The 27,663-nt window shown below is 51.6% G+C and overlaps 1 protein-coding gene and 1 long non-coding RNA gene across 10 annotated transcripts in view; one reads left to right on the forward strand and one right to left on the reverse strand.

Moving 5' to 3' along the window:
• The window catches only part of TNIP1 (TNFAIP3 interacting protein 1), a 52,272-nt gene extending 25,712 nt beyond the window's left edge, over positions 1–26,560 (reverse strand). For 4 of the 9 annotated variants that reach the window (XM_057539949.1, XM_007188627.2, XM_057539947.1 and 1 more), the window contains exons 1-5: positions 20,378–20,535; positions 4,978–5,149; positions 3,659–3,793; positions 1,894–1,979; positions 65–145 (exon numbers count right to left, since the gene is read on the reverse strand). In XM_057539949.1, coding sequence (XP_057395932.1) covers positions 65–145; positions 1,894–1,979; positions 3,659–3,793; positions 4,978–5,113 — 438 coding nt within the window. In that variant the 5' untranslated portion in view covers positions 5,114–5,149; positions 20,378–20,535. Of the gene's footprint in view, positions 1–64; positions 146–1,893; positions 1,980–3,658; positions 3,794–4,977; positions 5,150–20,377; positions 20,536–26,422 lie in introns of those variants that run through there. The other 5 variants (XM_057539950.1, XM_057539948.1, XM_057539946.1 and 2 more) reach the window with 4 other exon arrangements.
• Positions 8,597–19,399, forward strand: LOC103012441 (uncharacterized). The gene is made up of 3 exons (XR_451576.2): positions 8,597–9,130; positions 16,547–16,644; positions 16,958–19,399. It is a non-coding gene; the product is annotated as an uncharacterized LOC103012441 (long non-coding RNA).
• Positions 26,561–27,663: the final 1,103 nt, after the last annotated feature.

A 27,663-nucleotide genomic window follows, 5' to 3' on the forward strand; every position in this document is an offset into this window, starting at 1 on the left:
GGGGCCAGGTGACTGAAACAGAGAGGAGACGGGGGACATGCCCAGGGACCTGCCGTCCACTCACCATGGTATTTCTGGTGTGGCCGCCGCTCTCTGGTGAAGAATGCCCCTCGGCAGGGACCACCTCAAATTCAGAGGAGGTGCTCTGTGCAGAAAAAGGGGGTCAGGGGCTGCCTGAGAGAAAAACACCTCGCCCCTCCTCTGGGGCCCCATGGCTGAGAGTACAGTGGGGTCAGAGAATGGAAGGAGGAAACCCCTTCTCACGTCCAAGTCCTCTGGGCAGGAGGGGAGCCGGCCCAGGGTGAGCTCACGGACCACGAAGCAGGAATGAATCCCAGCAAGTCAGCCCGCAACCCACTGTGTGACTCAAGGTCACATCCCTCTGTGGCCAGTTTCCTCATCTGTAAAACAGGGATACTGGACTAGCTGACTTTAAACTGCTGGCACTCTAGGATCGTATCTTTCTTAATGGCTTTACACTTTTAAAATGTTTTCATGAGCTCCATTTTTTCTCAAAGCAACCCATGGAGTGGTCAGAAGGTTATATCCCCATTGGGCAGATGAGGAAACTGAAGGCATATCATTAATAAATGCAAAAGTAGGACTGCATTCCAAGGACTGCAGATCCAACATTCCTGCTATGGCACCAGAGCTGTCTCCTGGGCCTAGGTGTCTCTGACTAGTCACCTGGAGAACACAGACAACAGTTAGTGTGGCCACAACCATGGTGGTCCTGTGCCTGCCTTGCCAACCCAGCCCCTGAGATCCCAGGGGAGTGGACTGATATGGGGTAAGTCCCAACAAGACAAACACAAATTTGGAGAGACTTTTTCAGGACACACTCAAATCCAGGGAGGCCAAGGACTCCAGTCTCCCCCACATCTCCCAGCCACTCCAAGTAGAAGGTACTGGTTGTGCCACCAGAGGACGGGCCAATCGTCCCTCTGGACCAGCAACTGGCTCTGGGATTGCTGTTAAACCTGGTCGAACAAAGGCTAATTCAGCCTTCCTTCATCCCAGGAAAGGGCAGGGATGGGAGGACCTCCGGGCTCAGGTTCTGCTGAGCCCCATGGCCACCAAGGGCCCAGCTGTGGATCTCGGCGCCACCCTAGAAAGTTTCCCTTTCACCTCTCCATTTCCTCAGCTGTCTGCATGACCTCACAAAATGTTCTTCTCTCTCTGGATCTGATCTGTGGGATGGAGACTCTAACTGATACGACTGGGACTTCCCTGGTGGTCCAGTGGTTGAGAATCCGCCTTCCAATGCAGGGGACGCGGGTTCAATCCCTGGTTGGGGAACTAAGATCCCACATGACGCAGGGCAACTAAGCCCCCGTGCGTGCGCGCGTGCCACCTACAGAGCCCATGCGTCACAGCTAGAGAGAAGCCCGCGCACCCCAACGAAAGAGCCCACGGGCTGCAACTAAGACCGGACGCAGCCAAAAATAAATAAATAAATAAATATTTTTAAAAATTTAAAAATAAAAATAAATGATACGACCACCTGGGTCCCTTACAGTCCTAGGATACCAAGCAAAACTTCTCAAGGCAAATCTGCAGAAGACAGTTTCTGAGCCCCTGTTGAGAAGGTGAGTTCCCTGTCACATCTGCCTACTTTCTGAGCACTGTGCAGCTGATACACGCTTAACATTATGCAACCTAGCAAATGGGAGGAACTCCTTGTACATATCAGGGTCTTCCTGGTAAGATTTAACTCCGACCTTCATTTGAAAATGGATAAACCGAGGCCCCAGAGAGATTGAGATCAACTTGCCAACATCACCCAGCAAGTCAGAACCCAGGTTTCCTGACCCCAAACCTCTCTCTTGCTGTTCTGCCAATGGGACCTTGAAATCCAGGCAACTTTCAGCCATGACTCCAAATGCAACTTACACTTGCTGGAGGTTTGGGGACTGGCTCTGGCTTGTCGCTGGGGTGAGCAGGGTCAGCGGGGGTTGCTGGGACATCTGCATCCTTTCCTGGAGAATTGAGAAAACATGGGTGAGCAGCAGGGAAAGGGGAAAAGCCCAGATGCTGCCCCCTTAAGGACAGCCTTGGCCAGGAAAGTTCTCAGACAGAGTTCCCTACACGAGTCTGGGAAAATGGGAGGTGGTCCCAGCAGGGCAAAGTAGCCTGGGAGAACGACTGGCTCTGGAATGACGGAGTAGAACCTGGGCAGAGAGACCATCTTCCCTGGATTTGCTGGGAAAATCCCAAGGTGGCCACTGCCCCTTGCTACCTTGGACCTGCCTCAATGATGACAAGGATGACAATTTACAATTAACAAAGTGTTTTTATATTTATTATCTCAGCCAATTCTCAAGACGGCTCTGTGTCCCCATTTTAAAGGTAAGAAAACTGAGGCATGGAAAGGTCACCAACTGGCCCACGGTCACACAGCTGGCAACTGCAGAACCAGGACTCAAACTTAGCTCTCCTTCCCCGAATTCCTGGGGCTCTGGCCACAGGGGGCCCCTTGAGGGGAGTTGCACGGCTCCCTCTGGGGATGGGCCCGGTACCCATCCAGGACTCAGAAAACGCTACTGAATGGACAAGTGGAAGCTGGAAACATCCATTGCCTGCAGCACAGTGGACTCTGCGAGCATCACTTTCCTCCATGTGTCCATTCAGCAAATGTAGCCAGCAGCCAAATGGAAGGCTGGCACACTGGCCTGGGCTGAGACTGTAAGGTGGGGTTGCAGCAGGAGGCATCTGAGCCCCATGTGGGGCGGAACTTTTTCCTCCCTAGTCCCAGACTTTGTCCTGGACTTGGAGACATGCCAGAGGAATGCACGGTGATCACACACAGGACTTTAACCCTAAGTCATAGTCAACGCTTTCCTTTAATAGGTAGCATATGGACCTGACATCTGAAAGACACTGCAGCAGGCTGATAGGCAAGTCTAGTCCTTCCACAGGCCTCAGCTTCCTCACCTGTAAAATGGAAGGAGGGGGCCCAGACCAGAGAGCTTCTGACTCAGATGCCAACTCTAGTGACCCGAAGTGGCTGCCTGGAGCACGATGCCTGGCACATAGTAGCTGCTCATTAAATATTTGCTGAATAAGTTACGCTGATAAAGATCCTGAGTCCACATCCTGGGTGCAGTGGATTGTTGTGATCCATTTCTAATGTCTGCCAGGGCCTCAGGACTCCTGAGTCACCAGCTATTTTTGGACAAGGTTATTCTGAAGTCCTTTCCAAATCTGACCTTCTGGGGATTCTATAGCCAGAACATGACTGGGAGAATGGCCTGCGGCCTAAGGGTAAATGAAGGAGAGGTGGATTTCTGATTAAGAAGGGAGTCCAGGGCTTCCCTGGTGGTGCAGTGGTTGAGAATCTGCCTGCCACTGCGGGGGACGCGGGTTCGAGCCCTGGTCCGGGAATATCCCACATGCCGCGGAGCAACTGGAGCCTGTGCTCCGCAACAAGAGAGGCCGCGGTAGTGAGAGGCCCACGCACCACGATGAAGAGTGGCCCCCGCTTGCCACAACTAGAGAAAGCCCTCGCACGGAAACGAGGACCCAACACAGCCATAAATAAATAAATTAATTAATAAATTAAATTAAAAAAAAAAAAAAAAGAAGGGAGTCCACGGTTAAGGGATTAGAGAGTAAGGAGTACGGGCAAGGCAGAGGACCGCCTGGGCTCCTCTTGTACCTGTGAGCTCAGCCAGGTGGTCGAAGGAGGTCAAAGAGGGAGACGGCGGTGGGAGCAGCTCAGTGTCCTTGACCAGCTCCTCTGCCTTCTGCCGCAGCCTGGACGCTTCCATCTGAGACTCTTCCAAAAGCTCCCCTGGGGAGACAATGGGGCAAGGAGGAACAAAAGGAATTACTCAGTTCAGTGTGCTCGTTCTCCCATCCCAAGCCTCTAAGCCTGCTTCTACCTGGGTTCTGGAGCTGCAGGCCCTGGGTTTCACTCCCTGCATCACCTTGTGGGCTGAGTGGGACACACGTCATTCTAGCCCACAACCAGAAACAGGCCTGATAAGGAAGAGCCCTGCAACCAGGGGAAAAGGAGCAGAGGGGAATCTAAAACAAACTCCTGGTCCCTGGCACCCTCTTCCTGCCCTACTCCCATAGCACCTGGCTGGGGACTCCACAAAGCCAGGGGCTCTTTTAGGCCCACCATCATGGTCCCGGGGGGCTACCCACAGCCTACGGCCCGCAGTCAGGGACTGCCTGAAGGGAGGAGACCCTCCATAACATCAGCCACCCCTCTGGGCCTCGTTTGCCTTCTTTTGTAAGTGGAGACAGGGAAACTCCATCCCTCCTCCCCCAATCTGCCATTCCAAGGAGAGATCTGCCAAGCAAGGAGAAAGCATTTGGAAAATCGGGAGCTGTGCTCACCCCCAAAGCCTAGGCCCGGAGAATGTTGCAGCAAGGCAAAGGAAGAGTTTTAGGAGTTTGGAGGAAAGAGAGTCCCCTCTGGATGGGGAAATCAATGAAAGCCTCTCATGGAGGAAAAGATGGCATCTAAGCTGGGTACTGACAGATGGGGACCAGTCAGTCATGTGGAGGTAAGCAGGCTTGTTCTGAGCAGTGGCGACAGGTTGAGGAAAAGCCAGGAACAGAGAAACCAAGGGGCCTCCTCCCGCCTTGCTTCAAGCCAAGCTCAGCTCCCTGCTCTAACACTTGGAGATCGTACCCTGGTTGCCCTGGTGATGCCAGCTCTCCCCATTTCTGGTCCTTCTGGAAGATGGGCCATTCTGTTTCCCTGTCTGCTAACTGGGCCTGCCAGCTCCCTCTCCGCCACCCCAGGCCTCCTCCTCAGTCCCTCAAGGTATTCTGAGTCTTGTCATCATGGTTCTGGGGTGCTAGGGATTCAGGGCTGGGAATACTGCCACCGTGCTACAGAAGTACACAAAGACACAGCTGTGGGGCAGGAGGGAGAGGGATGACTTGGGCAGAAGCATATGCCAGCTGGCACTGCAGGCTGCAGGGAGGAGGCTTGCAGGCAGAGTGCAGGGTCTGCTTTACCTAACATCTTTATCCCTTGCATTTTTTCCTTCAGTCTGGAATTCTCCTCCACTAGGCGCTCAAAAGCTGCGGACGCCTCGCCCAGAGGTACGCCGCCCCCAGGGTCGTAGATCCGGTATGGTCCTCTCCCTTCCATGATGGTGGCTCAGCCCCTGCCGTGGTGCCCGCCTGGCTGTAAGGACAACAGCAGTATGTCAGGGGGCTGGCCAAGCCACTGAGGCGTCCTAGTCAATCAGTGCCCCAGAAGGCAGTCACCATAACCCAGAAGAGAACACAGCACTTCAGACTGGCTGGCCACAGTACAGCAGAGCAGAACAGTCACCTCCTTTGATCTGGAAACTTTGCCTCTATTAATGCAACCTAAGAACGGCATCAGTTTCTTTTAGCAGCCTCACTGTACCACCGGTTCATCTGGAACAGCAGTCAACTGTGAGGGGCAATGTGGAGTACAAGAAAGAGCACTGGGCCTTGGAGTCAAAACACTTGAGCTCGTGTCCTGTTGACAGGGTCCAGAAGAAGAGGACCCTGCATCACTGCATCCGCAGCGTCCAGCATGGTGTTAGCTATGACAGGAATGCCCAATAAACACTTATCAAATGAATAAATAGTCTAGCTATTAACTCACTGTGGAATTGTGGGCAGTCCCCTCCCCTCCCGGAGGAGGGGGAATGAAAGTCTTACACTAAATCAGTGATCTTTAAAATGAAATGCTTGTGCCCAAAGGGATAAGCAAGTCAATCCAATCCGAAGTTCCATTTATATGTGCACTATCTTTTTTAAAAGAAAGAACAAGAAGAAAACCCCCTGACTAATATTTACTACACGAATTGACACTGTCAACCTCCTCCTTCCAGTTCTAATGAACAGATGGATTTTCCATCAAAGCACCATCTACTTGTGCAGCAAGTGCTCTGTTCAATTTCACCGGCTTTATTTCATTTGAAACCACTGGGCAAAGTGATTTCAGAATCCGAGTTCTGTGACTTAGCAGAGAAACTTCTTTCTTGCATTCATTCATTCCACAATTATTTATTGAGCATCTATTCTGTGCTGGGTGCTAGTCTAGGTGCTAGGTAATTATCAGCAAACAGAAGAGACAAAAATCCTTCTTGGAGCTTACATTCTAGTAATGGAGGTAGATAAATAGATACATAGTGAGAGAGATGAACATAGTATTAGGGGTGATAAAAACATCTATGGACAAAAATTAAGCAGGAAGTTTGAGGCAGGGACTTTATAGAAGGAGGTGAGGGAACTAGCCATGCAGATATCTGGGGGAATAATATTTCAGGCAGAGAGACTAGTAAGTGCAAAGGCCCTGAGGCTGAAAAACTGATTCAGCCTCCAGCCCTACAAAGAGCTTACTAACCACGAAAGAGCTCCAAAGGCCTCCACCGGGGACTTCAGAAGGACTTGAGGCCCCGAAACCTCCCTCCCAAGATCACCACCCCCAGGGCCAAAACGATTTCAGTCACGAGTCCTCAAAGGCCCTTTGAGCACCCACAAGTGCTCACTGCAAGAAAAGAGTAAAAAGGGACTAATAATAACAGTCACCATTCATTAACCTACTTGCCAGGCACTGCATTAAGCCCTTCAGATGCATTATCTCAAACTGCACAACAACCCTAAAATACATAGTAAGTTATCCTCACTTTATAATGGAGGCTTGGTGAGGTTAAGTAACTCAGCCAGGATTACACAGCCAGCAAGTAAGGGCCAAGATGAAAATCCAGTTCCACCTAAGAAAGCCGAGCTAATCACCTGCTATCCTCACACAGCTGCCAACACTCAGGCCAGACTGGCAAAATGCAAGTTCAGGCCTGTTTGTAGGGTAACATGGGGCTATAAATCGGGTACCCTCTGGGCTGTTTCCCCTGCCTTGCAGCACAAGAGATAAACAAGGATTTTGCCCAGAGGGTCCACATTACCATGCGATGCCATGAGCCAGGAGGAAAAACAAAGTTCTGGCGAGTGGGACCTTTCCGCCAAAGACGAACGAAAAAGAGAATCACACACTTGAGAGGCACCCACGCCCTGCTGAGCCCCACAGAGGCAAAGGACAGCTGCCCACACACCCAACACAAAAGTCACCAGTCAGCTTAGGGGGGACTTATTTTTAACTTGAAAGGTCAATGTTATACAGCAGAGCAATAAAGCTTTGAAGTGGTCACTGAATTAAAAGACAGTGTGGGTAAGGCACTTGGCACAATGACTGGCATATAGCAAGGAGCTTGAAACGTTGGTAGACGTTGGGGGCGTCCTTCCTCTATGCTCCCCTTTCTCCTGTGTGCCTCTCCAGCAAGCCCTTATGCCCAGTATGGAATATATATGACTGGGGTAAGCCTATGTGCATCTGACTGAGAACCTCCTGGGGGCAGGAGCATGCTCTCCTCATCTCTGTTGCCAGCACAGGCCTGGCACTTGGGAGGTGAGCCGTGATTAAGAGCTGAATGGAGTTCACAAATGGGGAGACCAAGAGCCGGAGGGGCCGTAGCCACCTTTGGTGACAAATGACAGCAGGTGTCTGGGTTCCTGCTCACCACTCCACACTCACCCTACATGGAACTCACAGCTGACATTATGTGATGATTTGGGAATGTTTTTACTCCACATCTGGCTTGCCCAATAGATTAGAAGCTCCATCAGAGCAGGGGCCGAGATCACCTGGCCTACCAGGGTATCTTCAGAGTGGTCCAGAATAGAGCCCCAATAAATCTCTAATCAGAACAGAGAGACAGAAAGAGCCAGAGGAGCCCTTGACCCTACGCCTGTCTCCTGACAGGCCATGTGCAAACATCCTGACAGCCTAACCGTGATCCACGGGCCAGAAGCACCTGGACAACCATATACTTCTAGAATGGAGGCTGGCACAGCCAAAATCTCTCAGAGATGCCCAGATGTAAGGCCAAGCGACAGAGCAGGATGCAGGATACAGGAACTGAAACCCCGCCTCCACATCCTCCAAACCACGCATGCTCTCCCTCAGCACTGGGGAGCCAACAGGGAAGCGGACTCACGGGAAGCAGCGGAGGGGCAGGCAGGGCTATTCTCCTGACTCCAGCCTGGGCAGCTTGGGGGCAGGGGGAGAAACAGGCTACAGGCAGAGGGAGCCCAGACCAAACAGTCTACTGTGAGAAAGTCCTCTCTGGAGATCAGAGGAGCTGCCCCAGGGAGGGTCTGGACTTCTGGAGAAAAGAAACACAAAGAGAGGAATGGGGAATTTCCACGTTCTGCTGACCTCATGCCCAGATGGTCAGCGGCAGTTCCAGGATGACCGTCGGGCAGATGGGAACTCTCCTCCTGGTCTGTGTGGTTTTTAGGCCTTTCCTGGAGAGGGGACTCATTCCCAGGATGACAGAGCTGGACAGGAATCTCCAAGGGCAACAAGGCCAAGCCCGTTACCAGGCGCCCCAGAGCTGTCGGAACGCGAGGCTGCATCACTGTCCTGCCTCCCCGGCTGACAGCACATTTCCCCTCCGTCACAGACCGCAGGAGTGGGTGTGGACAGGGGAAGGAGGCGCTGACCACCCACACGCCTTGCACGGGGTAGCTCAGCGCCTAGGCGTCCCGGGGCATGAGCTCATCTGACCCTCCCTCATGGTATGAGGGCAGCAGTCAGGCCCCAGAGCAGGAAGACCAAGGTCACACAAAACGTCCGGATGGAGCTGGAAGGTGCCTGCTCTCTCTCCAGTCTGCCACTGCCCCCACCCTCCATTTCTGCTCCTGTGCTGCAATCCCACTGCAAAGCAGAGGCCCCATCCACATTCTTGCCAAGTCTGGCCTAGACTCCATACCCACCTGGGCCTGGTTCCTTTAAATTTAAAGCTATAGATCAGGTGACCCACCAGCAGTGGACACCAACCTGCCTTCCAAGAACAGAAACCGTCGGTGGGGAAGAGGCAGCCAGCTCTGACCTTCTTCCAAGACAAGATCTTGGCTCAGGGCAGGGGAGTGGGATCCCACAGCCCACCCTGAGAGGCCTGGGGGTGCCCACTGGAACCAGAAAGTCCCAATTTAGGGGCAAAAAAGGGCCCAGAGAGATGGCAGGCCAGGCAACGACCACAGAGTGAAAAGACGGAGGTGATCCTGTTGAAACCGAAGGAGCCACCAGCCCAAAAGAGGAGGAGGAGGAGCCAGCATGACAGGACGACAGGTGAGCAGCTAAGGGGATGGGGGGGTGGGAACATGGGCCCAAATCGCAACCTCCACCCAAGAGGACGATGACGGTTGAAAAAGGCTAGATTCAGAATTAAATTTACATGCCAGCTTCTGCACTGAAATGCTTCAGCCCATCAGAAGCTGCCTTGCGATCAGCCATGTGCTGGTGCCAGAAGCAGGGGCTCCTAGGTATGAATGAATGATATGAATTTGCATAGCCAGTAACATTTGCAAAATACCTAGAGTTTCCCAAGCATTGATTTTCTGTCACAACAGCCTTGGAAAGAAGGCATGGCTGATGTCTGTTCGACAGATGAGGAAACTGAGGACCACTTGGGAACTTAGTCTGATCTAATGCCACTGGGCACTGGCTGCATCCTGAGGTCAGCTAGACCCTGCAGCTCTGGGGGAAGTGAAGTTCTCCCTGGACCAGAGGAAAACTCCTGAGTAGATCTCTGGTACTGGGAGTTGGGAGGTCACGGTGGCCAGCAGCCTCCTCCCCAGGCAAAGGCAGGGGCTGGCAGGGATGCTGGTGGGTGGGGGTGACAGCGTGGTGAAGGGAAGGGGTCTTCAGGAGGAAGGCACAGGACAGGAAATCAGAGGTCCTGATGTCTACTCTGTTGCCTGCTCGGATGGCCATGGGCAAGCTGTCCACTCTCTGTACCTCAGTTCCCGCATAGGCACAGGGAGGAGCCTGGACCAGAGAGAAACTGGGTGATGACTTAAAACTGGCCTAAGGATCCATGGAGACCCAAGCCTTGGCTTGGGAGCCAGCCACAAGGCAAGGAAAGAGAGGGGACCCAGCACACTGGAGATAAAACAGCCTTGGAGTCAGGAAGAAAGGGCCCCAGTAGGGCGGGATCTGGGGGTAAGCAGGTGAGGCACGCAGGGTGCAAAACAGAAGGGGGCGCCCAAGTGCACGCAAGCGACCCTGAGCGGGAGCCCTCCTTACACGCTGCACCTGGGGCCTCACCTGCACCTGCCTCCCCCTGGTCAAGCTCTGCCCACCCCTGCCCACCCCAGCAGGCTGTGTGATACTGCACCAGCCCCTCACCTTTGCTGAGCCTCAGCTGCCTCATCTGCAAAATAGGAATAATAACAGAATCCACTGCACGTCAGATTAAGGAAGTTAAATGAAATAATACATGTATAATTGGAAGGGAGTTCTCACTTTCTACTTCCCAATTGTTTATTTAACAAAGAAATGTATTCAATTCGTAATAAAATTTCCTAAACAATAATAATAATAGTACCTCACTAAGTACCTGGCACTCAGTAGGTTCTTACTAAAAGGTTGAGGCAGCCCCATAACTGTGCCCAGCTGATTGGTTGTGGCAGCCACTTAATTTCTGTGAACTGCAAATAATCGTTAAGCAGGGACACTGGGACAACACCATAGCTGGTGAAGCTGAAGCTACAAGAAGCCCATCGACCAAGGCCATGCTCATGAAAGATTAGGAATCATCTGAGTCTCATTTTCCTCAATTGCAAATGGGAATATCTTGCAAGTCCCCCAAGGGCTAACGGGAAGTGAGGCACCATGAAAGCACCTCGCAAACTAAAGCAAAAATCTGTCCACATCTGCACTTCGTGATGACCACCAGTCCTCCTCACCCATTTCACAATCAGGGAAACTGGGGCTCCAGGTCCAACCATCAAAGAGCAGGCGGTGCCCTCTTGATGACTGTCAGCAAAGAGACAGCACCTACTTTAGATGGTTTGTACCCAGGGAGCCCGCCCTAGCATCCCCACCAGTGAGGAGCCAAAGATTTAATCAGTCTTTCCAACCAATTCAGTAATAAAGAGGCTGCAGGCATGGGGCGTAATATCAGGAACAGGTGGGGCTCAGGAATCATAGGATCCAGTCAAGGTACACCAAGGCAAATATCTTCCATCACCCAGCCTCAGTGTTCTAAAAGGAGAGGTTAGCAACAATAGCAATAATACGACATAAGGGGGAAGACTGGACAAACTTGAAGGCCTCTTCTAGTTCTAACATTCCAGAACTTGCAATTTATTGTCATCCCTTTCTAAAACCTTCTGACTTTGAAAAGCCTGCTCTCCCCAGCTCCAATCCCTCCCCATGCCCAAGCAGATTTCCCTGCCTCATCGATCCTCCTGCAGTGCTATCAGGGGTGCTGTCGCCTCCCCAAGAGCAGTGAGAAACCCCTGGATGATGTCTGCAGCCCTTCCCCAGATCCTGCCCTCCTCTCTGGTCGGCACCCAGGCTCTCCAGCTCAGCCTGAGAACTGTGTCCTTCAAACACGGCACACGTCTCTGTGTCCTTCTTTCCCCCCACCCCTCCACTGACTCACCCACAGAGGGAGTCCCACTGCCCCCACTTAGCCTCCAAGACCCAGGCTCTACACTATCAGCCTAGGGACAGTGGGGAGGACCAGGGCCATCAGCTGGCTGGAAACGCTGCATAAGTCAACCAAAGAGCATCTAACTAAAGCTGGGAGAGGGCCTGACAGTTGTGTGCTACCATATGCCAGGCACTAGGCTGGCATCATTACCAACATTATTACCTCATTTTCTTCTCACCACACAGAGATAAAAATTCTTATCCCTGTTTTCCAGCAAGGAAACCAATCCTCTCGGCTAGATAGCATAATCCCTATTTTTCAGATGAGGAAGCAGACTCAGAGAGGTTAAGTCCCTTGCCGAAGGACACACAGCCTTAGTTAGTTAGTGGCAGAACAAAGAATCCAGCCTTGATCTATCAGACTCCAACATCGGTGCCCTCTCCACTGGCCTGCACTGACTGAGAGGCACAGGGCTCTGTGCCTCATGAGGAGGACACCAGGCCTGCCTGTTGTCCCACTATCTGGAATATGCCCCAGGTTCTAGGTGCCTACCTCAATGTATAGCTAACTTTGCATCAGGTACCAGTCTGTTCTTGATTGCCAGCAGTCAACAAGGCTTAGACTCTCAGGATGAAAGGAAGCTCAGGGGAAATTCGGTCCTGTGCTTATCTGGTCCCCAGGGGAGCCAGGGGACTCTGGTTGACCATCTTTAGTGACCCAGACCAACTTCCTCCTCAAGGAGCCTCCCCTGGGCAGCCAGCATTGGCTGTAGTTAGGCTATTCCCAGTTCTGCTTCCACTGACCCTTGCTCTGCTTCCTGGGGTCCCCTAGAATAAGGAACAAGATGACCCTCTTCTCCATCTCAGCCCTGAGGAGATTTGGAACCTGCAGCATTCTCTCAAAGCAGATTAGCCCTTGTTCCCTGCATCGCCCTTTGTAGGGACTGGCTTCCAGACCCCTCCCCATCCACCCCTTCAACCCTCCACCCCCACCCTATCTGCAGCTGGCTTTGAAACTGGACACAACACTCCAGGTGTGGTTTGCCTGACCAAAGAGAGGAAGTTTCACCGCCTTGTGGACATTTGCTTTTCTTATAGCTGGCTGCCCACACTAAAGAATGTCCTTTCTCAATGACATCAACAATCACGCTTGTATGCCTGATTGGCTGAGAAGAAAGTTCTCTTGTAGAAAAGTATGCTTGAGGAGGTTTCAACTATCTAAAGAGTCAGAGGTAACTGATTGGGGTAATTGCCTATTTAAGTAAGCTAGGAATCTCTGTATCACTGTACACAGAGACTGGACAAAGATGTGCACTGCCACACACTTTGTAACAGCAAAAATGTCCTGAATGTTCATCAAGTGGGGACTAGTTTAATAAACTATGGTGCATTCATTCAATGGACTACTATACAGCCATCAAAAAGAATGGGGCAGACTGCTTTGCAATGACAGAAAGGTGCCCATAAAATATTGTTATGGGGACTTCCCTGGTGGCACAGTGGTTAAGAATCTGCCTGCCAATGCAGGGGACACGGGTTCGAGCCCTGGTTCGGGAAGAGCCCACATGCCGCGGAGCAACTGAGCCCGTGCGCCACAACTACTGAACCCCGTGTGCCTAGAGCCCATGCTCCGCGACAAGAGAAGCCACTGCAATGAGAAGCTCGCGCACCACAATGAAGAGTAGCCCCCGCTTGCCACAACCAGAGAAAGCCCATGCGCAGCAACAAAGACCCAAAGCAGCCAAAAATAAATAAATAAATAAATTTATTTATATAAAAAAAAATTGTTAAGGAAAAAACCAAAGTATAGATTTATATGTATAATAGGATACTATTTTTTTTTTTTTTTTTTTTTTTTTTAACGATTTTCTTATTTATTTATTTATCTATTTATTTATTTATTTATTTTTGGCTGTGTTGGGTCTTCGGTTCGTGCGAGGGCTTTCTCCAGTTGCGGCAAGCGGGGGCCACTCTTCATCGCGGTGCGGGGACCGCTCTTCATCGCGGTGCGCGGGCCTTTCTCTATCGCGGCCCCTCCCGTCGCGGGGCACAGGCTCCAGACGCGCAGGCTCAGCAATTGTGGCTCACGGGCCCAGCTGCTCCGTGGCATGTGGGATCTTCCCAGACCAGGGCTCGAACCCGTGTCCCCTGCATTAGCAGGCAGATTCTCAACCACTGCGCCACCAGGGAAGCCCTAGGATACTATTTTTTAAACAACACACAACTATGTGTGTATATATGTGTGTGTGTGTGTATATACATATATGTATGAAATCTTAAATATGCACAGAAAAAGGTCTGGAAAGATCCACACCAAACTGCTGCCAGTAGACACATCTAGAGAAGGACTTGGGCTAGGGGACTGGAATCAAAAGAAACTTTTATTTTACCTACAGTTTTTTAACTCTTTACAACGGAATCTAGTCCTGTTCTATTTTTAAAATTAATTTTAAAATACAGGCAGGAGAGAAGGAGAAAAGAACACAACTTTCATTTTTTACGTTATACCTTTAGTATTGCTTGAGTTTTTGGAGTGTTTTCTCTAATGAATACATGTTATTTTGTAACACTTTTAAAGGGAGAGTTTAATTTTTTGTTTGTTTGTTTTTAATTTAAGTGGCTTGACAGGGCCAGAACAATAGGAAAGGGCTATTGTTCTGGCACCAAATGAGGCTGGAGGGCTGCAGGCAGGGATGGGAGCCTCCTTATGAATCTGCTTCACGTGGACAGACAGGCTATAGGGACAGAATCATAAATAAGGAGGAAAAGTCCAGGGACAAGTTTTCTCATCAAGGACTTCGGTAGATGGAGACTTGGCAACTGTAAAGGAGAGTTTCAACCTGGAACCTGCCAGAAAGGATCTGGCTTCAGGAAGGTCAGGGCTGGGCTTGAGGTGACAAAGGCGGGAAGAAAAGCACCAGACTTTGGTGCTGGAAACAAGGGCGAAGCTTCCCGCCCATTGCCTGTGGGCCCTCACACGGGGCCTTATACCTGTTTTGCTGGAGGGGAAGCCGAGTCAAGACAGGTGCAGAGCTGGGCTCAAGGTGGCAAGGTTCCCAAGGGACAAAGGAGAACAGCCCCACCTGATCATCAGTCCCCAGCCTGTACTCCCCACTGCCAACAGCCCCCTAAGAAGGGCTGACAAGGCAGCCCAAGCAACCCCAGCCCGCTTTCTTTCGCCTCCTCACAGCTCCTGGGATCCACAGGTGCAAATACTCCGCGCCTAGAAGCCCGGCTTCCCTCCCAGCAGCTGTGACTCTCTTAACCTAGGAGGAGCACATCCACTATCAGCCACAGGGACAAAGGGCACTAGGCCCAACCTTGGGACAAAAGGGAAGGGAGACTCGACTGTCCTCCTGTCTACCTGACCCCAAAATGCCCAAAGCTGGTTTATCCAACAAAGGCTTTCTCCAGCCCCGTAACTCCCTCCTCCAAGGGGGAAGATGACAACTTCTGAGAATTCCCCTCGTACCAAATATGGTGAAAAGAGGGTTTAATGGGTTCAACTCCTGGTTCTGCTCCCTCACCAAGTGAGCCTGAGCAGTCCTCACTTTCCTGGTTTCTTCTCCCTGTGGAAATGCTGTGAGGACCCACTGGGAGCCAGAGAACACTCTGTAGACTATCCCAACAGGAGCCACAGTGGTTAGGAAGAGAGCTTCCGGGGGCAAGACCGCCCAGATAAAAGCCGGAGATGTCCTATTTTAATAGCAAAGGCTGGAAACAACCTAATGAAGAAGAAAATGAATAAAGACATCGAAGCCATTTCACACCAGGGAATGCTAATACTATACAGCTGTGCAAAACAAATAGGCCAGAGCTAGAGACACAAACAGTGATGAATCTCACAGATATAACACTAAGCGAAACAAGCAAGTTGCAGAAGAACACAGGCAGTATGATGGCATCTAAATAACATTTGAAAACAAACAAAACAATACTAAATATTGAATACATATGTATACGTTTATAATAATAAAACTGTAGAGAAATACAAGAGAATAAGCTCTAAATTTAGAACACTTGTTTGCTTCTGGAGGGGTGGGGAAGGAGATGATCGGGGAGAAATTTCACATGAACAGAAAATACGTTCCTTCTTAAGCTGGATGGGTGGATGCCCAAGTGTCTGCGTGTTACCCTCTGTGTCTGAAAGATTCCTTCGTGTTTTCTAGAAGTCAGGGCTGCCGTCCTCAGACCCCCATTCCTCTTCCCAGAGGTTGGGGGTGGGGGGTGGCAGCACCTCAGAGGCAGCAGTGGGGGTGTGGCAGGAACTGGGGTCCCTCAGACCACTGAGATGAAGCTGGCCGTGAGGAAGGCACAGGACCAGGGTGTGCTGGCCAGCTGAGAGCGTGAGAGCGGTACAGGCGTCCTCCATTGCGGGTGGAGACCAAACCAAGGGCCCCTGACTCATGGGACACCCCCACGCCTGCCCTAAAAGCACCAGCTCTGGTCTCTGAGTAGATGACTCCCTGGTGACACGACACCCCAGCCCCCAGCCCCCTCCCCCCCGACACACACACACACACTCACACATCTGCCTGGGCCACCGGGTCTCTCCACCCCACAGGTGCTCAAGGACACAGGCAACAGCCTCGGGGTGGGCTCCTTGGGGAGAGGAGAGCTCAGCCCCGCCCGGGGACAGCCCCCAGACAAAGAGCCAGCCGCCCCTCAGCCCAGAGCTCCTCAGCCCAGTCATCCGTTCCTATCGGAAGAGCGACTGTCCGGGGCCGGTCACGGGGAAAAACATCAAGGACTTCCTCCTGCAAGCGGCCAGGCCAGGCCGTGGCGGCCGCCCAGGTCTGTCTCTGCGGCCCAGGGAGCCTTGCTTCCCACAGGATGAGGGGTGCTTCTCCCTGCTTCCCTGTGCCTTCCTTCTGGGCACTCTCCAGGGGGCTCCAGACACTCTCCAAAGAGGAACAGGAAGAGGAGGGGCAGGCGGGGGTGGGGGGCAGCAGCAAGAAGCCGGGAGGGTGGGCACAGAAAGGCCTGGCCCAGTGGCAAGAACTCGGCAACTACTGGAGCCAGGGAGGGCGGCCCAGTCACCGGGCTACAGTTTTCTGGAAGAGAACGCCCTAAGACGCCTGCCACTGCAATCCCTTCATTTTGCAGCTGGGACACCAAAGCCAGCAAAGGGAGGAGGACCTGCCCAAGGCTGCAGGGACAGCGGTGACACAGAGGGGAAGCAAACCCAGTCTTCTGGTGGCCAGGTGCGTGCTCTTTTCATCACACCTCCTACTGCCCTCCCTCTCTCTCGTCCCGCTTCCCTCCCTCCAAGTGGTCAGGTGAGCAGTGAGGGAAAAAAGAGGGATGAGAGAGGAGGTGGGCCCACAACGGGGAGCCACCTGTAACAACACTGGAAGGGGCCGCCTACAAGGCAGTTCACTCCTGACGCTGCACTGGGGGTGGTCAACAAGCGGAGGCTGGCTGATCACCTGCTGGGGTGCTGGGTGCTGTTGAGGAAATTCGGGCCAGATGTCCTCTGCGGCCCTCCCACACGTCTACTGCCACTATTCCAAACAGGGATGGAAAGACATCTGAGACAAAACAAAGGATGACCCATCCAGAGAGGACACAGCATGGTCCAGAGGTGGCAGAGGATTCAAGGCAAGTTATCCCGAAGCATGAAAAATCAGACCATCTGCATCATCTCCCACTGAAATCCCTTCAACAGCCTCATGATCAGCATCATTAATAAGATTTAACGATGTTCGGCAGCCAGCAGCGATGGATCACTTACCCCACGCCAGCCCTGTGCTGAGTGCTTGACACACACTGTCTCATTAATTCACACCACCCTGGAAGTAGCACTTATGTCACGTAATCCTATAGAAGAGGAAGCAGACGCAGCACCCACCCAGGTGTGCTGAACCCTAAATCAGGCACACTACACCACAGGTTCTCAGAGAGCAGCTGGGCCGGCGGCATCAGCACCGCTGCCACCAGCTGGATCAGACACGCTTGGGGGCGCGGCCCTGCAATCTATTTTACAAGCCACCCAGGGGATTCTCATGCACGCTTGGGTTTGCCAATGCTCTGATCGCTTCCCAGTGCTGCTGACGGGGAAAAACTGACACTTCTCTGCCTGGTAGTCAAGACCATAGGGTTTTTCCTAGCCCAGCTGGTCAGCTCCCCCAGTGCAGCAGAGCCTTAGCCCAAATCCTCTTACCCTAAGTTGCAGAAGGGGCCCAGGCCCCGCTCTGCACCTCAGCATCTTGCCTGGGCCCGGCCTTGAAGTCACCTCCTTCCAGAAGCCCCCCTGACCATCTGGCACCCCCAAATTGCTCCACACCCCAGTCAGACTTACTACCGGGCACTTGCTGGCACACGATGCCTTCCAGCTAGCGCTCATGGCACATTTCTGCCCAGTCCACAACGAGTTCCTGGAGGGCAGAGCCAGTACCTTATTCACCTGAGTACCATGCCACTCCACACAACACCAGGCCAGAGGGCTGTCAGGAAGTGTTTGCTGACTATCAGAAGAAAAGACAAATGCCTTGGGAAGCAAGTTCTGGCTCTCACCCTGACTCTGCCACTACCTCTCTGGGACAAGAGCCTTCCTATCTCTAGGACTCAGTTTTCTCATCTGTGAAATGCACCGTTATTCTAGTTGCTTCTATTCTACTCATCTGCTGAACAAACCCAGCAAAGCCTTACCCCAGACACTCTTTATCTGGTATCAGGAACGCACACGTGAAGACTAAAGAGGTCCCTGCTCTCTCCCTTCTATTCTAGGAAAAGAGGAAGACAACAAACAAGCAAGCAGTAAAAATTACTGTATGCCTGACACATACAGTATCTACACACATACGTTCTCAATTGCAAATAAGCAAGATCATTTCAGGGCATGATGAATGTATTAAAAAATACATATAATAGTAATATGACAGAAAGTGAAAAAAGGGGTTACTTTGCATAGAAAGGTCAGGGAAGGCCCCTCTGAGGAGGTGACATTTGAGCTGAGACTTGACAGATAAGGAAGAACCAGCCATGAAAAGAGCTGGGGAGAGGTGTTCCAGGCAGAAGGAACAGTACATACAAAGGCCTCAGGCAAGAATAAACTTGGCCTGTCCAAGGGGAAAAAAAGCAGGTTGCTGTGGTTAAATCACAGTGAGTGCAAGAATAAAATATTACCCAGTAGTACCCAGAGAGGGGGGCAGACAACCGACCTCCTACAATTCTGAGGTGTTCAAATCAGGTTGGCCAACCCAACCCAGAACATCCGGGGCCCAAGGCACAGGCAGCACTGGGGGTTAGCGTATGAGTCAGACCCCACGGCTTCCTGGGGCCCCAAAGGCCCTGGGGTGGGAATAGGGGCAGGCAGCAACCCTCAGCATGAGTGCCATGCCATACCCACGGACACACATGGGTGGGAGAAAACAGGGTCACATAAGTATGTAGAACACAAGACACTCACGGCTGCAGCCTCCAGAAGGACATGATCAAGTGCTTCAGTGAAGTGCCAGGCCCTGATCACATTATCTTTCCAGGACACAGCCAGGATAGTGGAAAGGAGACAAGGCCCAGGGTTCAAGGCTTACTAGTCTTGGGCAAGTCTTAACCTTTTGGGGGTTCAGTTTCCTCACCTCAAAATTGAGGCTACTACTAGTGACTCTCTCTTAGGGTTGCTGAAAAGAGTAAATGAGATACTAAACATAAAGCACTGTGCCTGGCACACAGAAAGTGCTGATAACTGGAAGCTGTTATTATTACCATTATTGGTTTTTCACTGCCTCAGTTCTCTCTGCTGTAAAATAGTGATATTAATACATCATAGGATTGCTATGAGTTTGTGCTAATAAATATTCCAGCCTCCTAATGCAATATCCATTGTCAGGAATGAAAAAAAAATTGAGAGTCCTCTTTCCGAATCTTTCATCAGGTGCTGAATTCCCCTCTACCCTACCGCATTGTTTGGAAAATGAGTAAGAGATGATTAAATTCTATTTTGACAATGCTGTGAAATAAAAATGATGCATTAGGAATCCACAGATTTCTCTGCACTGTCATTCTGCAAGGGGGTGGGGATAAACGTTGCTGATTCTTCTGCATCATCCACAAAAGTCCCCCCCTCCAACCAAAACACGAAGTCTCACTCAGTTGCACAAAATTCCCACCCACAAAATTCCCATACAATTAATGAATATATAATACAATCACTTTCATGTACACACAACTTCACACACTCTTGCAGACAAATGTTCTACAGCAGAAAACTCACGCATATGTAGAAACTCCACACCCCAAATCGCTCCCCAAAATTCACTACAGCTACCCTGCAAATGCACCCAAATGTTGTCTCCGACAGTGGGCAAAATATGTTCAACAGAAACAGTATAGCACAGAGTCGAGTCAAACGCCAGAGTTCAAACCCTGACTTTGCAACTCTCTAACTGTATGACCCCAATCTCCAAGGGCCTCGGTTTCCTAACCGGTAAAATGTGGATAATAATAATCATACTCGTTTTGAGGATGGAAGTGACAATTAAACGAGTTTAATACATGTAAAGAGCTTAGTTCAGCACTTGGAAAGCGCCCAATAAGAGTTATTTTCCTCTTCAATACGTGTGCACACGGCTTCCAAAACTGGTCTCCCACACTATAAACGGACCCACGCCCGCACACACACCCTCCAACCCGCGGGTCCGCACACCCAGCACACAGCCCGCCTGCAGTACCCAGACACGCTTGCCCACTCAGTGCGCACGCGCGCCCACCACCCTCCGCGCAGGTCAGGGATTTCCCCACTCGGCCGGACCCGGCCGCCCCTGGAGGTGCCCTGCGCCCGGGGACCTCGGGCGCCGGAGCCCAGGAGCCAAGAAGCCCAGGCCACCAGTCCGGGCCTGACCTCCCCCCAGCCACGCCCGGTGGACTACCGAGGCTGGGACCGGCCCAGCCCCAGACTCCCTTCCTTTCCATCCCCGCTCTGCCCGGCCGGCTTACCTGAGGGTGGGGATCCTGGGAGACCGCGCCCCGCTCTCCGCGTCCAGCCCGAGTCCAGGGACGCGGTAGAGGCCTGGGCCAGACTCTGGCCCCGCAGCACTGCACAGGATCCCGGGTCGGGGCAAGGAAACAGGGCCGGGGACTAGGAAGTGCTGGGGGCCGGGCCGCCCCACCCCCTGGGAAAGTCCCCAGCGATTGACAGGCCGCTCGCCCAATCACGCTGCGCCATCTGGGCGGGTCCGCAGCCAACGGGGTGGGACGCAGAGAGGTAAACAGCCGCCGCCGGAGCAGGCCGGTCCCTGGGTAGCCTTTGCCTAGGGCTGCAGCCTTTGCAGGTTTGGGCAGTCCCTCGGGGCCCTCCCTGCTGCGGAAACTCCGGGCGCCGGAATGAGGCTGGGGCCACCCTGAAAGCCGGAATTTCAGAGTAGAGACGAGCCGAAGAGACCACCCACCCTTTCCTTGCGCCGAGGGGCACAGGGGCCGGAGCGCGGGGAGGGGACTTGCCAAAAGGCATGTAAGCACTTGTAGCTGAGCCAGAGCTAGAGTTCGGTCCAGGGCTCCCCCGGACTTCTTACAGAGCTCACAGAAATTCTGAGGTGAAAGTACCTTTAAAGAATCTTATTGTCACAGCTGACATTTTTTGCATACTAACTGCCCCAAACTTGGTAAGCACTTTGCATGCTTTATTTATTCAATTCGGTCAGTCACCCTAGTGAGATGGTTTTTATCCCCCCCTTTTTTTTCTTACCATAAATAAATTAATGTACAAGGCGCATGGAGGTTAGATGACCTCAGTAAGTGGCTGAACCAAGACTGAAACCCAAGTGAGCAAATCCGTAGCCCACTTTCTACACTGTCTACCTATATGTGGGCCAGATCATGCAAACAGGCTGTGAGATTTCCCAGACCAGGAAGGAGCAGTAACTTGGTTTAAGGTTGGGAACACTTGTTTTTTTAAGCCCACCATTTTATTTAAAAGAGGGTAAATTTTAATTTCAAAAAGTGGGAAGTCCTAACCTTGGAATATAGGACAGCTCTTTAAATTGGGTTAATATAGCTTTATGAAAAACTTATTCCAAAAGATTCGTTTCACCGGAACTATTGAAAACTTAGTCATTGACAGGCCCTCATCCTCAGAAAGGATTTGGGGAATTATTTCATACAGGCCCTCATTTTACAGGAGAGCTCTGTAAATTAACTGTGACTCTGTGTGAAAACACACACACACACACAGACACACACACACACACACACAACCTACCCAACTATATGCCTAATCCAAGAACTCTCCTTTCAGGCTTTGTGACATCCTGGGATGCTTTTAGTTACTTCAAAGGGGTTATCAAAGTCTCAAAACGATATTAATTCTAGTTCATTTTAATTATGAAAATAAGTACACATATTTCGAAGAGGGGGAGGGAGAGAGGGATGCGAACACCAAACAAAGCACCACTGAGTGTCACCAATCACCGGGAGATTACGATCTTGGACTGGTTCATACCACAGCTCTCAGGCATCACCTCACCCATTTGTGCACCGCCCCTGCCCTGTCTGGTTTTCTTCCTGCTCTTGTCTGTAATTCCCAGTTTGCCTTTTCCTGGAATGCACTCTTCCTAATCCCAACCAAAGTCCTTCTCATGAACACTGAAATTTACTTTAAAAAATGAAGAGTCTCCAACTGTTTGCATTTTGTTTCCAGACTATTTCAGCTGTTTTTGTAAATGTTGACCTTAGAGAATTAGGCAAATGGTTTCATTCCCCAAAGTGCCAGGTGACTCCTAGAGGTGGGCTTGTTGGACAATGCTCTAGTATGGTACAAAAAGGTCACACAGTCATCTTTTTGCCTGATTCCCTCCTTTTGGATAATTTTTCTTAACAATTGCAATGTGTGAGAAGATGCATCTCTTCAAAGTCATGACCACATCCACCTCTTCCATCCATTTCAGTCTGTTTGAGTTCTAAACATTCCATGTTAGGGGCCATGGGACCGTTGATCACAATCCCCTATTTGGCAGATTGGTAAACTGAGTCCTCAATGTAGTAAATAACTTACTTAAGGCCACGCACATGGAGTGATGAAACCAGGGTTGGAACCCAGGTCCTTGGCTCCCGGTCATATGTGCTCTTTCCACTGCATCATGTTGTCTTTACAGTGTCCTGATTTTTCTTGCTTACAGAAACTCAACACTCATGATGAACGTAGGCTATGGACCTAACTAATGGGGTTCTAACCACTCAACCACTGCCTTCCTGGGTTAAGTCTCTGTTCCTCTCTGAAAAATGGAGATAATGATTACCTACCCCTTAGGTGATCATGAGGATAAATGAGATAATGCAAGTAAAGCCCAAAGCTTGGCACACAGTAAGCATTCAAGAAAAGATAGTGGTTTGTAGATGTGGATTGCATGCATTGAGTAGAACTTCACTGTTAAACCCAGGAATGCAACCTCCCCAGGCTCCGTCCCACCATCCACAAACTCTCTGGGACCCTAGACTCTGGGGGCTAGGCAGGGTAGGAGATGGGCCCCCTAGCCTGGCACCCCCTTCTCCCCACAGCCCTGGAAGGAAATTTCCAAGCTGGGAAGCTGGGCCTGACACTGAGAACTGAGTGACTCAGTCAGCTGGGAACCTCTTGCTCTTCCAGAGTGAGGACAAGCACCCGTGCAAAGCCCCACCTGGCAGGAGAATCAAAAGGCCTGTGCGTTGTTTCGTTGTTTCGTTTTGTTTTGTTTTAAGGCAGGCGGTTTCCCAGTCTCCTTTCTACCACTCCCCCGCCCCCTTCCACCACCTCCACCAAGGCTGCTCCAAAGTTAACACCTAAATCCACATTTGAGGGATATGAAAAACATACCAAAAAACCCTCAACTTATAAGTGACTGAGCTCTAAATCAAGGGCCTAAAAAGGAGTGAAAGCTGCATATTAAAAACATTAGAAGGTAATATTTATGGCATATTTGCTGTGTGCTAGGTCTGCACTTTCACATATCTCCCAACCAGCCTCTGAGGTCAGAACCATTATCACCCCCACTTCACAGATGAAACTGGGGCTCTGAGGCGTTAGGTGACTTCCACAAGGTCTTCAGCAGCAACAGATCACTGGAACATGAAGATCCCGGCTCTTAAACCCTTCACGCTCTTGAGCATTATGCTGTGGAGTCTTGCCAGCTAGCAAGGCACAGAACTCAAAATGCCAGTCCTTAAAGAGTCCTTAGAAAGGATCAAACCCAGCCTTTTTCTTATAGGGATGAAGCCACTGAGGGCCAGGGAGGGCCAGGGACTTGTCACAAGTCTTACAGCAAGTTTGGGATAGCACTTAAGTCTCCTGCTCCCGGAGCAATGCTATTTCCACACACCTCAGTCATGGGAAACAGAGCTTCTAAGACAAATGAACATGTGCCTCACTCTGATAGGTGAATTAGTGAGTCTGGGCCTTCACTAGGGGTGATGAGCAGCTAATGAACTAAGAAAGGAGCAGTCCTGGGTCTGGGTCCCTTCCTTAGATCCAGTCCCACGTCTCCATAGCCGGAGGCAATCTCAGGAATGGAAAATCCTACGATGGATTCTAGGTGCTTTCTGGTGTTGGGTGTGTGTGTGTATATGAGAGGGAGATTTCAGTGATAAATGAGAAATGCATGTCAAGCACGTGGTGTTGGCTGAAATTGTATTAGGTAATCGTATTTGGGGGTAAAGAGTAAATAAATGAGCAGAGTTTATGGTGTCTGCTTCCCACCCTAAGCCCCAGAAAGCATTTTTAGTTCTATCTACATCCCAAATAACTGCATGAGAGGATGGATACAATGGCGCTAAGAAATCCATAACTTTTGGGCTTCCCTGGTGGCGCAGAGGTTAAGAATCTGCCCGCCAATGCAGGGGATACGGGTTCGGGTCCTGGTCCGGGAAGATCCCACATGCCGTGGAGCAACTAAGCCCGTGCGCCACAACTACTGAGCCTGCGCTCTAGAGCCCCTGAGCCACAACTACTGAGCCCGCGCCACAACTACTGAAGCCTGCGCGCCTAGAGCCTGTGCTCTGCAACAAGAGAAGTCACCGCAATGAGAAGCCCGTGCACCGCAACAAGGAGTAGCACCACTCGCCGCAACTAGAGAAAGCCCGCGCGCAGCAACGAAGACCCAACGTAGCCAAAAATAAATAAATAAATGCAAATAAATTTATTTAAAAAAATCCATAACTTTTCACATTCATTCAGCACTTTAAAGTGAATTAAACCGTTTCATATTAACAGTTTGCCCCACTTCCAAGAGGCATGTCATGCAAGGGTTAGGAGGTGGACTCTGGAGTCTGATAGACCCTGACTTAGATCACAGTCCTGCCACTTACACCTTGTGATGACTCTCCTCCAGATTCCTCATCAATAACAAGAAGGCTAAAACAGTGCCCAATGCACAGGGTAGAAAGAATGAAACGTCACAGAACCTGGCATCAGTGAGAGGCAACAATGATACTTATGATCAGCCCTATAGGGTAGGCAGGGATTATTCATCTACTCTTTCCAGTGAGGACCTCAGGGCCCAGAGCTGTGGAGGAACTTGCCCTAGACTTCACAAAGTGTTCTCGGAAACACCAGGCCTAGAAGGCATTTCTCCTTTTTCTCCAGGGTCTTTCCTGTTTTCCTCTTTTTTTCATCCCAACTGTTTCCGCTGCGTCCCTGGGCTTGCCTCTTACTCTAGGCTTTCTAGGGCACACGCTGGAGGAGAGGAAAGGGCAAAGTGACAGTGGGGGAAATTCCCGCCTGTAGCAGACGTGGCCTAGCCAGGCCCCTCCCACAGTTCCTAGGAGCCCCAGGCCAGCTCCTCTCCCTCTGGCCTTCCTGTCTCCAGCTCAGAATGTCAAGTGGATCTGGGTTTGGATCCAAGTTTGCCCCTTGTCATCCTCCTGGAAGTGGGAAGAGGTCAGCCAGGCTCAGCCCAGCCCCTGAATGAGGCAGACCCATGGGAACCAGAGCATTTCCTAATCCTGGGAAGCCCTGATGGTGCTGTTCAGCCTCGCCCCAAGTCCTCTCCCATGCACCCTCTTCTAGGGCCCCTCCCACTTCTCCCTCCATTCTTCTCCAGCCCAGAAGCCACTGTGACAGCAACTTGGCCTCCACTCCTTGCCCCTCCTAGCCAGGGACTTCCCTGGGCTGGGCCTCTGCCCAGCTTTGGAAAATCTGGACTGACTGTGATGAAAGACGAGGCCGCATCACCACTGTCTGCCAGCCCATCACCCACTCCTAGTGCCTCGGGCTCTCTCTGTGTTAAAGGCTCAACCACATAAAGGTCCAGCTGACCCTGGAGGAGAGCAGGTGGGAGAGCCCTCCAGACGTCCTTTCTCCCCGGTGTTAAGGAGGGCCCTAGCCTTCCACCATGTTCCCAAGGGAGGCGGGGCCAGACTCCCACCTGGTCTCTTCCTATCTAGCTTTAGACCACTGAAGTGCCCAACACATGCCCAAACACTTACCCTCAAAAACTCACAGACGCATAATCATGTAATGACCCAGACACAGATGCCCACGGACACACACACACACACATAGACATGCTCACACGCTTTTGCTCACACAGTCGTACACACAGGCACCTCGGGAGACGTGACACACGCTCACAAACATAGACACACGTTCTCACACATGCACACACACACACCTGCCTTCACACTTGCAAACCTACCCACCCCCTTTTCTTGGGAGAAGGATAAGACAAAAACAGACCTTTCTTTTCCTTCCCTTTGGAAAAACTGGCAGCGACTAGAGAGAAAAAGACTGGCTGAGAAGGCAGAGCAAGAAGAGGAGGGCAGGAAGAGGAAATAAGAAATGGAGGGAGAGACGCTAGAGGAGAGCGAGGCCGGGCAAGGAGGTAGAGGCCCAGAGCCCAGGCCCGTTGGGGGAGAGGGAGCTGGGCCGGGGCAGACACAGATCCCAGCTGGCAGGAAAGCGGAGGGGGGCCAGGTGGCTCGTGGCTCAGCCAGGAGGGTCTGGTGGCCCCGGCAGTCTTGTGCGGTGAGCCCTTGCCCTGTCTTGGCTCACGGCCCCCGTGCCGGGTCACTCACCTGGGGAAGGGCAGGGGAGGACGGGGTCTGTGCAGCGGGGCTGCCACCCGAGAAGGCTCCTCGGCTCGCTGCGCTTCTGCAGGAAGGAGAGCTGGGCCAGGCTGACTTTTAGGCAGGAGGGGAATTCCCCACGACGACGGAGACGCAGGCAGCCCCGCAGACTCGACTGAGGCCCATCCCGCCCCCTGGCAGAGCACAGGGCCCTTCTTTGTCAGTTCCCCACCTGTCACTTCCCAGACGGGCTGTCGCTTGCTGTGAATTCCAGGGCAGGGAGGGGGCTCTGGGTAAGAGCCCGCCCGGAAGCCTGATGATTCTGTGGCTGGACTGAGAACTGGCCCAGGGGCAGAGGCAACCCGGCCGGCCCACCCTGCCCCAGTGTGGGGTTCTCCCGAGGACCTCGATCTCTTCCTTTGCCTAAGGTGGGGGGATTCCAGCGCCCAGGGTCCTGGCTGAAATCACCAGCCGCCCAGCGCACATCCTCTTGCCCATCCCCCCTCCCCGTTCCTCTCCCATCTGTTTCCACTTAGTTTCTTCTCCACAGGGTAGGAAAAAGCCCACTCCTTCCCTCTGTGCCGGATCTCATTGGGATGTTGAGTGGGGCCTTAGAGACCTACCCACCAATGAGCAGCCCAGCTCTGCACTAACTCCTGAGGCTCACTTCCCCATCCTGAGCCTCAGTGATCCCCTGCTGTAAAATGGGAATAATGAGTCCTGCTTTGCCCACCTCCTGCGATGGTAATTAAAATAAAATGATAGTTTACAGACATTCTTTGTAAACTATTGATTCCTTTACAAACGTAAGGTCTCAGTTCATTATCTGCTGAAAAGATGCCTAAGGAGGAGATGGATGGGGACCATCTGGATGAGCTGGCCTTTCTCCATCATTCCCAGTTCTGGAGTTTCGTCATTCTTGCACAACATTATAGACCACTGAAGACCTAGGAGTGGACAAGTCAGACCCACTTTCTGCCCACTCAGAGCTCACAGGCTCTGGGCTGCGCTGTCCAGTACAGTAGCCATTAGCAGTACATGGCTATTTAAATATAAATTAGTTGAAATTAATAAAATTAATAATTCAGTTCCCCAGTGGCACTAGCCACACTGCAAGTGCTCAAGAGCCACGTGTGGCTTCCACCTTAGACTGCACATGTATAGAATATTTCCATCACCACAGAAAGTTCTATTGGATAGCATTGCTCTGGGGGCTGCAGGCAAATCAATAGGTAACTACAGTCAAGTGT

Source organism: Balaenoptera acutorostrata, chromosome 2 (genome assembly GCF_949987535.1).
Source record: "Balaenoptera acutorostrata chromosome 2, mBalAcu1.1, whole genome shotgun sequence".
Taxonomy (NCBI): domain Eukaryota; kingdom Metazoa; phylum Chordata; class Mammalia; order Artiodactyla; family Balaenopteridae; genus Balaenoptera; species Balaenoptera acutorostrata.